The sequence below is a fragment of the Nicotiana tomentosiformis genome, chromosome 6 (genome assembly GCF_000390325.3).
Source record: "Nicotiana tomentosiformis chromosome 6, ASM39032v3, whole genome shotgun sequence".
NCBI lineage: Eukaryota > Viridiplantae > Streptophyta > Magnoliopsida > Solanales > Solanaceae > Nicotiana > Nicotiana tomentosiformis.
Window position 1 is genome coordinate 67,024,389 of NC_090817.1, and position 9,343 is coordinate 67,033,731.

The following is a 9,343-nucleotide window of genomic DNA, read 5'->3' on the forward strand; positions in this document are numbered from 1 at the left end:
AAATCAATTGGTTTAGGTGCAAGATCACTAGTAGAAGCTAAAATTAATGTGGGTGCAGGTGAAGAAGCTACAGGGAAGGAGAAAGGCAATAGAATAGTAAACCCTAGCAATACTGCCAAGGGTTTCTCTACAACTGCAGCTCATGCGATGGATGGTAGTGATGTAGGACATGTTAACAAGGCTCCTACAATGGTATTAGATGATATAGTGAGGTCAAACACCAAAACAGCTGATGGCAAGCCTAAGGAATCTAATGGAATAGTAATTCCAGTGTCTACTGCTACAATAAACCCTAATATGGGTTCAGTCTATGAATTGCAATTCAAGGTGATGCAGGAAACTTTAGGAGCAATGGAACAACATAACCAGGGGTTGAAGAAGACTAGGGTGTCACAGGAGCAGGCCATTATTCCTAAGGCTTCAATGCAATTGAGGCATTGCCAGTGGCCCGTGCCTTAGGAATTTGGCAACCGGTGCAGTCCCATTGAAGTCACCTAACCAAATACTACATGAAATTATCACTCACAATGTGGCATCTTTGGACCTTCAGAATGTAGAGGTAGAACAAGGTGAGATTGAAGAAGAGGGGGAAGATGAATCTATTGCAGGCAATTTCAAGGCAGTTGCTAGAGATGCAAACTTATCTCCAAGAGTTGCTGGAAGAAGTTGTAAGAAGGGCAAGAAGCAAGGTCAAGTTAAAGAAGTACCTCAACCTACAAGAATTATACACAAGAGGGCAGTATCAGTAATCAAATGATGATCAAGACCTTGATATGGAACATAAGGTCTGTTAAAACTTAACAGGCTTTTCAAAGAGGGATCAATATGCATAAAGAACATGGATTCTTTGCGGTTGCTTTGATGGATCCTTTTTAGAACTCAAGACATTCAAAGATACAGAAGAAGACTTAATATGGATGTTGTTATGTCTAACATTAATGGGAAGATTTGGATTTTCTTTGATACTACTGTAGTGTGGGAATTAGTGATGGATATTGAACAGCAGGTGACTATCAAATTGTATCATCACGATATTGGCCAATACATCGTGCTTACATTTGTATATGCTAAATGTTCTTCACTTGAGAGGCTTGAATTATGGGATAATCTGTATTATCTTGCAAGTGATATGGAGTTGCCTTGAGTCGTTGGTGGTGATTTCAATGTTGTGCTACATGAATATGAAAATATTGGGGAAGGCTAGTTCACCCTCATGAATATGAAGACATTGCCTTTTGTGTGAACTCTTGTGGACTGTTTGATTTAGGCAACAAAGGAAGTCCATTCACCTAGTGGAATGGTAAACCAAATATTGAGTGTATCTTTAAGAGGCTGGATAGAGTTTTTATGAACTTACCATTCCAGAATCTATTCCCTACAATTTATGTTGAACATCTTATTAGGACTGGATCAGATCATGCCCCTCTATTCATGAGTTGTGGTGAATAAGATATTAACTACATCAAGCCTTTTAAGTTCCTGAACTTCTGGACCAAACATGAAACATTTAAGGAAGTAGTTAGGCAGAACTGGACTGCTGACTTTATTGGAGATCCATATCTCATGTTCAAGCAAACGCTAATGAGGTTGAAGATCGGTCTATAAAAATGGATCAAGGAGACATATGGAGACATATTTAAACAACTTGCTATTAGGAAAGACATTGTGAAGGTGAAGGTGATGCTTTTTGATCAAGAACCTATAGTTGATAATAGAATAGTGCTTCCAAAAGCACAAGCTGAATTGAAGAGATACTTAAGCATAAAAGAGCAATACTGGAAGCAGAAGGCTAGGATGACATGGTTTGATAAAGGAGATAGGAATACAAGATTCTTCCATAATCATGTTAATGGCAAGAGAAAAAAGCTGCAATTGAAAAGAATACAAAAAGGGGATGGAGTCTGGGTTGAAAGCCAACATGATATGTCTGATGTTGCTATAAAATTCTACCAGAGGCAATTCACTAAAGAAGTTGATCCTACTGACTTCACTCTACTAGACAATGTGCCTGATATAGTGACTATGGAGCAGAATCTGGAATTATGTAGATATCCTACTCTTGAAGAAGTCAAGGCTATTGTGTTTGAACTTAGTGGGGAGAGTACTAGTGGTCCTGATGGATTCACTGGCACTTTCTATCAAGAATGTTAGGACATCATTGGTATTGATATTCATAATATGGTATTGCACTTCTTTGGGGGAGCACCACTGCCTAAATCTATCACACATACTAACCTTGTGTTACTTCCAAAAATGCCAATGGTTTAGACTTTCTCAGATTTTAGGCCCATAAGCTTGAGCAATTTCATCAACAAGGTGATGTCTAGAGTTCTACATGGTAGACTGGAAAAGTTCTTGCCATCTTTGATATCCTCCAACCAGGCTTTGTGATAGGAAGAAGTATATTTGAAAACACACTCCTCACTCAGGAGATTGTTACTAACATTAGGCTAAGGGGAAAGCCTGCCAATGTAGTGATTAAATTGGACATGGTTAAAGAATATGAAAGGTGTCTTGAAGTACTTGCTTCATGTGTTAAGGAAGATGGGATTTGTTGAACATTTTATCATCATGATATTGAATTTGTTGTCAAATAACTGGTACTCAATCTTGGTGAATGGCCAATCTTCAGGCTTCTTTCAGTCTACTAGAGGGGTGAAGCAAGGAGATCTATTATCTCCATCATTATTCATATTGTCAGCAGAAGTGTTGTATAGATCATTGAACAAATTGTTTGATGACAATTCTTTTAGGGGTTTTGGAATGCCAAAGTGGACTAATCTACTGAACTATCTTGCACATGCTGATGACACAATTCTCTTTGCCTCAGCTCATCCTGATTCATTGAAGAAGATCATGGCAGTGTTGTGTGGATATGAGAAGTTCTCAGGCTAGCTCATCAACAAGGCAAAGAGTTCCTATTATATGCAATCTAATGTGGCAATTCAAATAGTTGGTGATATTACTGGCTTTTCTAAGGGTGCATTCCCTTTCATATACTTAGGGTGTCCAATATTCTATACCAAGAGAAGGAAAGACAACTATGATGATCTTGTAAAGAAGGTAAAGTCCAAGCTACATTCATGGAAAGGAAAGTTGTTATCTTATGGAGGCAAGGTTACACTGATCAGTAGTATGCTTCAATGCATGCCAGTTCACTTACTCTTAGTTCTGGATCCTCCCAAAAACATATTGGAACACTTGCATAAGTTATTTTCAAGGTTCTTCTGGAGCAATAAGGAAGAAGGGAGGAGTAGACATTAGTCCTCATGGAAGAAGCTTTGTCTCCCAAATGAGGAAGGAGGGTTAGGCTTCATATCCTTGTTTGATGTATCTAGGGCACTGTTTGCAAAGCTGTGGTGGAGATTTAGGACTACAAAGTCATTGTGGTCAAACTTTATGTGAAACAAATATTGCAAGAAGGAGATACCAACAGTGGTACAATTTAGGCAAGGTTCTCATATTTGGAGGCAAATGTTAAATGCTAGGCAATAGGTGGAGCATGAGATTTGGTGAGATGAAGTGTGGTACTACAAATATATGGCATGAAAACTGGACTGGGTTAGGAACTTTATATCATGTAGTGCCACATGATTTTCACATCAATAAGGACTTACAAGAAGTGGCAGATTTGAGGCGAGGAGATGACTAGAATGAGCAGCTAGTTGAACAATCTTTTCCTGAGGATATTGCAAAACATATTATATAGCAGGTGAATTTGAAGACAATGGAGGTTACTGGGACAAGCCTTGACGGAGACCTATAGCCTCAGGCAAGTTCACAACAGTAGTGCATAGCAGTTAGTGAGACATAGGGCAAACATTAAACAGGAATTCAAGCAGATGTGGATTAAAGGTTTGCCCTTCAAAATTTATTTCTTTCTTTGGAGGCTATGGAGATTCAAATTGGCTACTGATGATATGTGGAGAAGACTAAGGTGTGTGTATATATATATATATATATATATATATATATATATATATATATATATATATATATGGTGTTGGTGTTTTCAAGCTCCACAAGAGGAATCATTTGATCATTTATTCCTGTCTGTCCATACTGCTACTAGAGTTTGGAGGATATTTATGAATGTTGTAGGGCTTAATTTTCAGCTAGTGCAGGTGAATCAAGTTAATAGAGAGTGGTGGAATGCTGCATACTGCCTAAAACCTAAGCCACTATATCAAGTTGTGCCAGCTATTGTCACTTGGGAGCTTAGGAAGATGAGAAACACAAATAGAAATGGTGGTTCAGTATCTGTTAATAGAGTGATTCATGAGATCAACAAGACCTTACACTTCTTAGCAAAGACAAGGTATAATTGTCTTCCTGGTATTCCTTATCTTTGGCCAAACATGGTCAAGTTCTTTGAGGGATACAAGACAGTGTTGATGACTACAAGGGTGAATTGGCAACTGCCTCATAGTGGATGGTATCAGTGCAATACTGGTGGAGCTTCAAGAGTTAATCTAGGGCCTAGTTCTATAGGCTTCTGTGTGAGGGATAAAGAAGGTGAATTGATATATGCACGAGCAAAGCAACAGGAGGACACAACAAATATTATTGCTGAGGCTAAGGCAATTGAAGAAGGCTTAGCATATTGTGTAGCTCATAAACTACACCCTCTCATATTGTAAACTGATCCACTAGGATTGAAGAAGATTATTGAAGGAGAATGGAATCCACCATGGTGTATTATAGCCGAAGTGAGGAGAATACAGGAGATGAAGGAGCACTTCAATGTGCTATTCCAGCATGTACTAAGGGAGGGCAATATAGTGGCAAATGTTTTAGCTAACCTTGTATTTTCTTTTGCAGGTATAACCCAGTTTTACTCTTTCTCTGAACTGCAAAGTGCAGGGAGGAGACTAATTAATCTTAACAAGTCATAGACTCCTAATCTTAGTGTTAGGATTGCTAATAGAAGAGCTCCGGATTGATGAGTATGTTAATTTTCCTAATGCATGTTCTTGCTAGTTGTTTTGTTATAGAGGAATTTTGTATATTGTTAGGGTAGTTTCCAGTGCTATTAGCATGTTATCATGCTCATTCTGGTGGTGTTATAAAGGTATATGGAAGTATTTGTGCAAGCAGGCAGTAAATATCTCATCATATAAGGGCATAACATGCCTTCATGTCTAGCTTTAGGTCATTGCATGACCTATGCATTGTCTACGGGGTATGTATTCACTACAGGATATGTATTCAGTTGGTTCATAGCTCTCTAACTTATCAGTTATTACTGAAGCCTCAGATGGGAACTTAAGCTGGTATCCAATGGTTCTAAAAGCTCTGTGGTCTGCTATTGTGTATATGTGTACTGTAATGACAGTTTCAATGGTATTGGCATGTTAACATTCCTATTCTGGAGATGTTATGGAATTGCATGTTGGTTCACAGTGCTTCGCGATCGTGGAGCTTGTCTCACGATCGAGTAAGAGGATTGGGGCAGGGGCAGTTTATTCTTTGCGATCGTGTGGGCACTACTACAACCGTGTAGTGTCTTCTAGCGTGTAACAACCCGATAGGATATTTTGAGTTCTATCTTCATTTTCTGTGTTCCAAGACTTCTTATAGCTTGATTTAATGATTTATTACATGTGTGCATAGTCCGTATTTTTCGGAAAAATTATATGTGAAATTTTAATGAAAATATAATTTATGAATTTGAATATTTCCAGAGTTGACCACGACCAACGTTCTAGGTAAATGACCTCAGATTGGTATTTTGACAAATCCGATAGGTTCGTATAATATTTTTGGATATGTAGGCATGTTTGATTGGGGTCTTGGGTGAACCGAGGCCATTTCGGTGTATTATGGGAAACGTTGGAAAAATGAGTTTTGAAGTTGAAAATTTTGAGTTTTAAAGATCGATTATTGATATTTGATATTATTTTGGTGATTTGAGCTAGCGAGCAAGTTTGTATATGTTATTAGACTTGTGTGAATATTCGGATTGGAGCCCGAGGGGCTCGGATGAGTTTCGGATGGGTTGGGAACGGTTTTGGAACTGCTGATGCACTGCTGGTTTGAGTTGCATGTAGGTCTCGCATTTGTGAAGACCTTCCCGCAATTGCGAGCCTCCCAATTGTGATTTTAGGCTCGCATTTGCAATATGGGTTGGGGACTGTGACCTTCGCTTTTGCGAAACAACAATCACATTTGCGACCAAGGGTTTTCGCATTTGCGACAACTGTGTCGCATTTGCAATACTAGGAAGTTCATGTGCAGTTTTGCAATTGCGAAGCTTTCACCGCATTTGTGATGGCTAGGGGCTTCGCATATGCGAGGTAATAGTCATAATTGCAATAATAGGCAGGCTCAGGCATTGATCTCATTTGCGAATTAGTGGTTCGCTTTTGCGATGGTTGCAATTGCGATATCTGTAGTTGGGTAAAGGTTCAAAATTTCAGGACGAAGCTCGTTTTATACCATTTTGAACCCTACTCCATAGAGGCTATTTTTGGAGAATAATTTCTTCCCAAATTCATAGGTAAGCAACTTTAACTTGTTTTAATCTATTCTTTTAGCAAATATACTACTAGGCTAGATCCCTAGTGGCTAATATATAATAATAATCCAAAACTGGAATCCAATGTTTACAATTTGTCCCAAAACAAAACTAAAGGATGTAAAGCTAAAGCTAGCTACACTATGAAACCTAACTATTACAAAGTGGTAAGGTAGACAACTCCCAACATATGGTGATGAGTGAATCCACAAGCCAAGTAAAAAACCTCAATGTAACACCTCCAAAGCTCTCACCATGCGCCAAGTTTTGCATTCCACAGGACAAGGCAAATGTGAATCTCCAAGCAACACCATCAAATTCTGGGGCTGACCAAGCATCCAAGCAGTATGCATATGAAAACATCCATACTCTGAACATCATAATACAATATGAGAATAGTCTCCTTCCTATGTCAATGAACGTAGAGAAGTAGCGTTTCTTCTTAATCAAAGGATAAACCTTGAGCTGCCAGTAGCAGCCTGTGTGTAGGTTACATTTTCCTGCATTTATCTTCAGACAACTCGTTCACAATGTTAATAGTCTTCTTTGGAGTTTTCTTCATAAGATCATAAGAGGACTCCACATACATTATTTAGTATTCTCCTGGAGGCATGTGTAAAATCATCCCAGAAATCTTGGCCTAGTATTCATTATTCCATTCAATTGTGTGGGCATTGTCTCAACAACTCCTTGAACCTTTCTCATGTTTCAGACTCAGTTTCTAACTTACTTTGGTTGAAGTTATGAATCTCCTTCCTCATATTCCTCATCTTAGCATTAGATAAGGACTCGTCAAGAAATTTTCATGTTATATCTTCTCGTGTACGGATAGACATGAAGCTAGACTCCGTAACCAATATTTTTCAACATACTTTAGCAAAAGGGGAATGCCCTTAGGTAAATTTCATCGTATAATGCTCCTTTATAATGGAAGGTATTCATGATTTCATTAAATTTCATCAGATAGTTGTTAATATCTTCGTTACGTTTACCTATGAAGATATAGTTATTTTAAATAGTTTGGATAACCACATGCTTGAGTTCAAAGTTATTTGCATCAATGGGTGGGGGTATCACACTGGACTGTCGTCGATGTTGACTGGCCTGGCATAGTCTTCTAGTGATCTTTCAGGCCTTGGTCCAACATTCTAAAAGATCTTGTATCAAAGCTCGATTAAGATTGATTCTTTGATCTCCGTCCCCATCGACAGTCTCATCAGCACTTAGAGTTGCTTCTACTGTTGCACGTGCAATTGTGAGTCTTTGGGTTGCTTCTCTTGCAGCCAAGTCAACTTGGTCTTCCCCGTTGTTTGCCATTTTATCTTGGGTTGAAAATTCCCCAAGAATATTTCGGTGTGGACTTTCTTTTTTTGTCAATTGTTACATATGTTTCTCTAACTATAGATCGTATGGAACCGGTTCTCTAGATGAAGTTCGAATCATAAACCAGAGTAGTCAAGCCTGTCACCTACAAATACGAAATAACATGTGAGTAGAAAAACAAATAAAGATCGGTTCTTGTATTAGCACTAAAAACTATTTTGAACACTATTGATCGCCAAACCACGGTAATGGTGCCAAAATTTGACGAGCATAAAAATTGATGTGTAAAAACAAAAGCTCGCTAGTCAAATATAGTATAGAAAATATAGTATCCACAAGAATTGGATTAAATAACGTTCAAGTAACTCTTGTTGAGTACTATTCAGGAAAAATCGACACTTCAATTGAGAGTGGTTGTGAACCACGAGTGCACGGATAACAATCTTAGAAATAAAATTACACAAATTGAAAAAGCTTAAAAATGCTGAAATATAATGAGATAAGCGAGGGAGAATGACACTCGATAGATATGTGATTACAGACCTTATTGAGTTAACCTTTTATTCAACATTCACTTTCAAAATATAATTGAGTCTTTCGAGTTCAATCATTTTATCAAGAATCTAATTAAAGTGCTATTCTTCTTTCGAATAAATTTGTTCTATTAGATAGGATGATATGCAAACATATAAATGCATGCTCAGAAAACGTCAATAATTCCGTGTAGAGAAAATTTTCGTGCAAATAATTTCCTTAGAGATGCAACGTACATGAGCGTTATCTAAGAACATGAGCGTTAGATAAGCTTCTCTTGACCTACAGCAAGATGCAACGTACACGAGCGTTATCTAAGAACAATCTCTATTAAATTAACTTCAGTAAACATCAAAACGACCTAACAGTGCCAAGTAATACTTAGCTCATCAGTATTTCATGTACTTTTGTTCCAACTTGTTTGACACATTTTTCTTTTAATCTATGTTAAAAATACTATTTTAAATTTTAAAAATAATTTAATATAAAATTCTCATTTTATTTTTAGTGAGATGATCTATAATTAAATTAATATTTATGTTGAATTTTAGACCATATATAATTTTAAATTTTTTCTTCAATTTCGTGCCCAGACAAACAATAATATAAAATAAGATGGAGGGAGTATATCATATATTTGAATGTCTGATAGTAGGCTAGAGTTATGGAATTTTAGCTATATTTTACCTATTATTCACTACACTTTAATTGTAGTTGAGCTAAAATATGAAGAATTTATACATAGTACGTGATTTTTATTTTGTAAATCTTGATTCTAAGCTAAGATACATTTTTAAAGCTAAAATGGATAAGATAAAACTTTGAAGTTTAAGTAAAAGTTAAAGGAATTGACCTGAGATCAAGTTGGATGGTCAAAGACCGAGTGGACACATGAAAAATGAAAGAAAAATGATCAAGGCCAAGAAAGTGGCCTATCACGGCGTGTTACCTACCATGCCACACAAGGTG

The 9,343-nt window shown here is 37.3% G+C and overlaps 1 protein-coding gene and 1 non-coding gene across 2 annotated transcripts; both read left to right on the forward strand.

Annotated features, from left to right (window-relative positions):
* Positions 1-913: 913 nt before the first annotated feature.
* LOC138894139 (uncharacterized) lies at positions 914-2,151 on the forward strand. The gene is made up of 2 exons (XM_070178819.1): positions 914-1,006; positions 1,618-2,151. The coding sequence occupies exons 1-2, from the start codon at positions 914-916 to the stop codon at positions 2,149-2,151; spliced, it is 627 nt and encodes a 208-aa protein (XP_070034920.1).
* A 5,023-nt stretch (positions 2,152-7,174) lies between these two features.
* On the forward strand, positions 7,175-7,281 carry LOC117281748 (small nucleolar RNA R71). Its single transcript, XR_004512385.1, has one exon. It is a non-coding gene; the product is annotated as a small nucleolar RNA R71 (small nucleolar RNA).
* Positions 7,282-9,343: the final 2,062 nt, after the last annotated feature.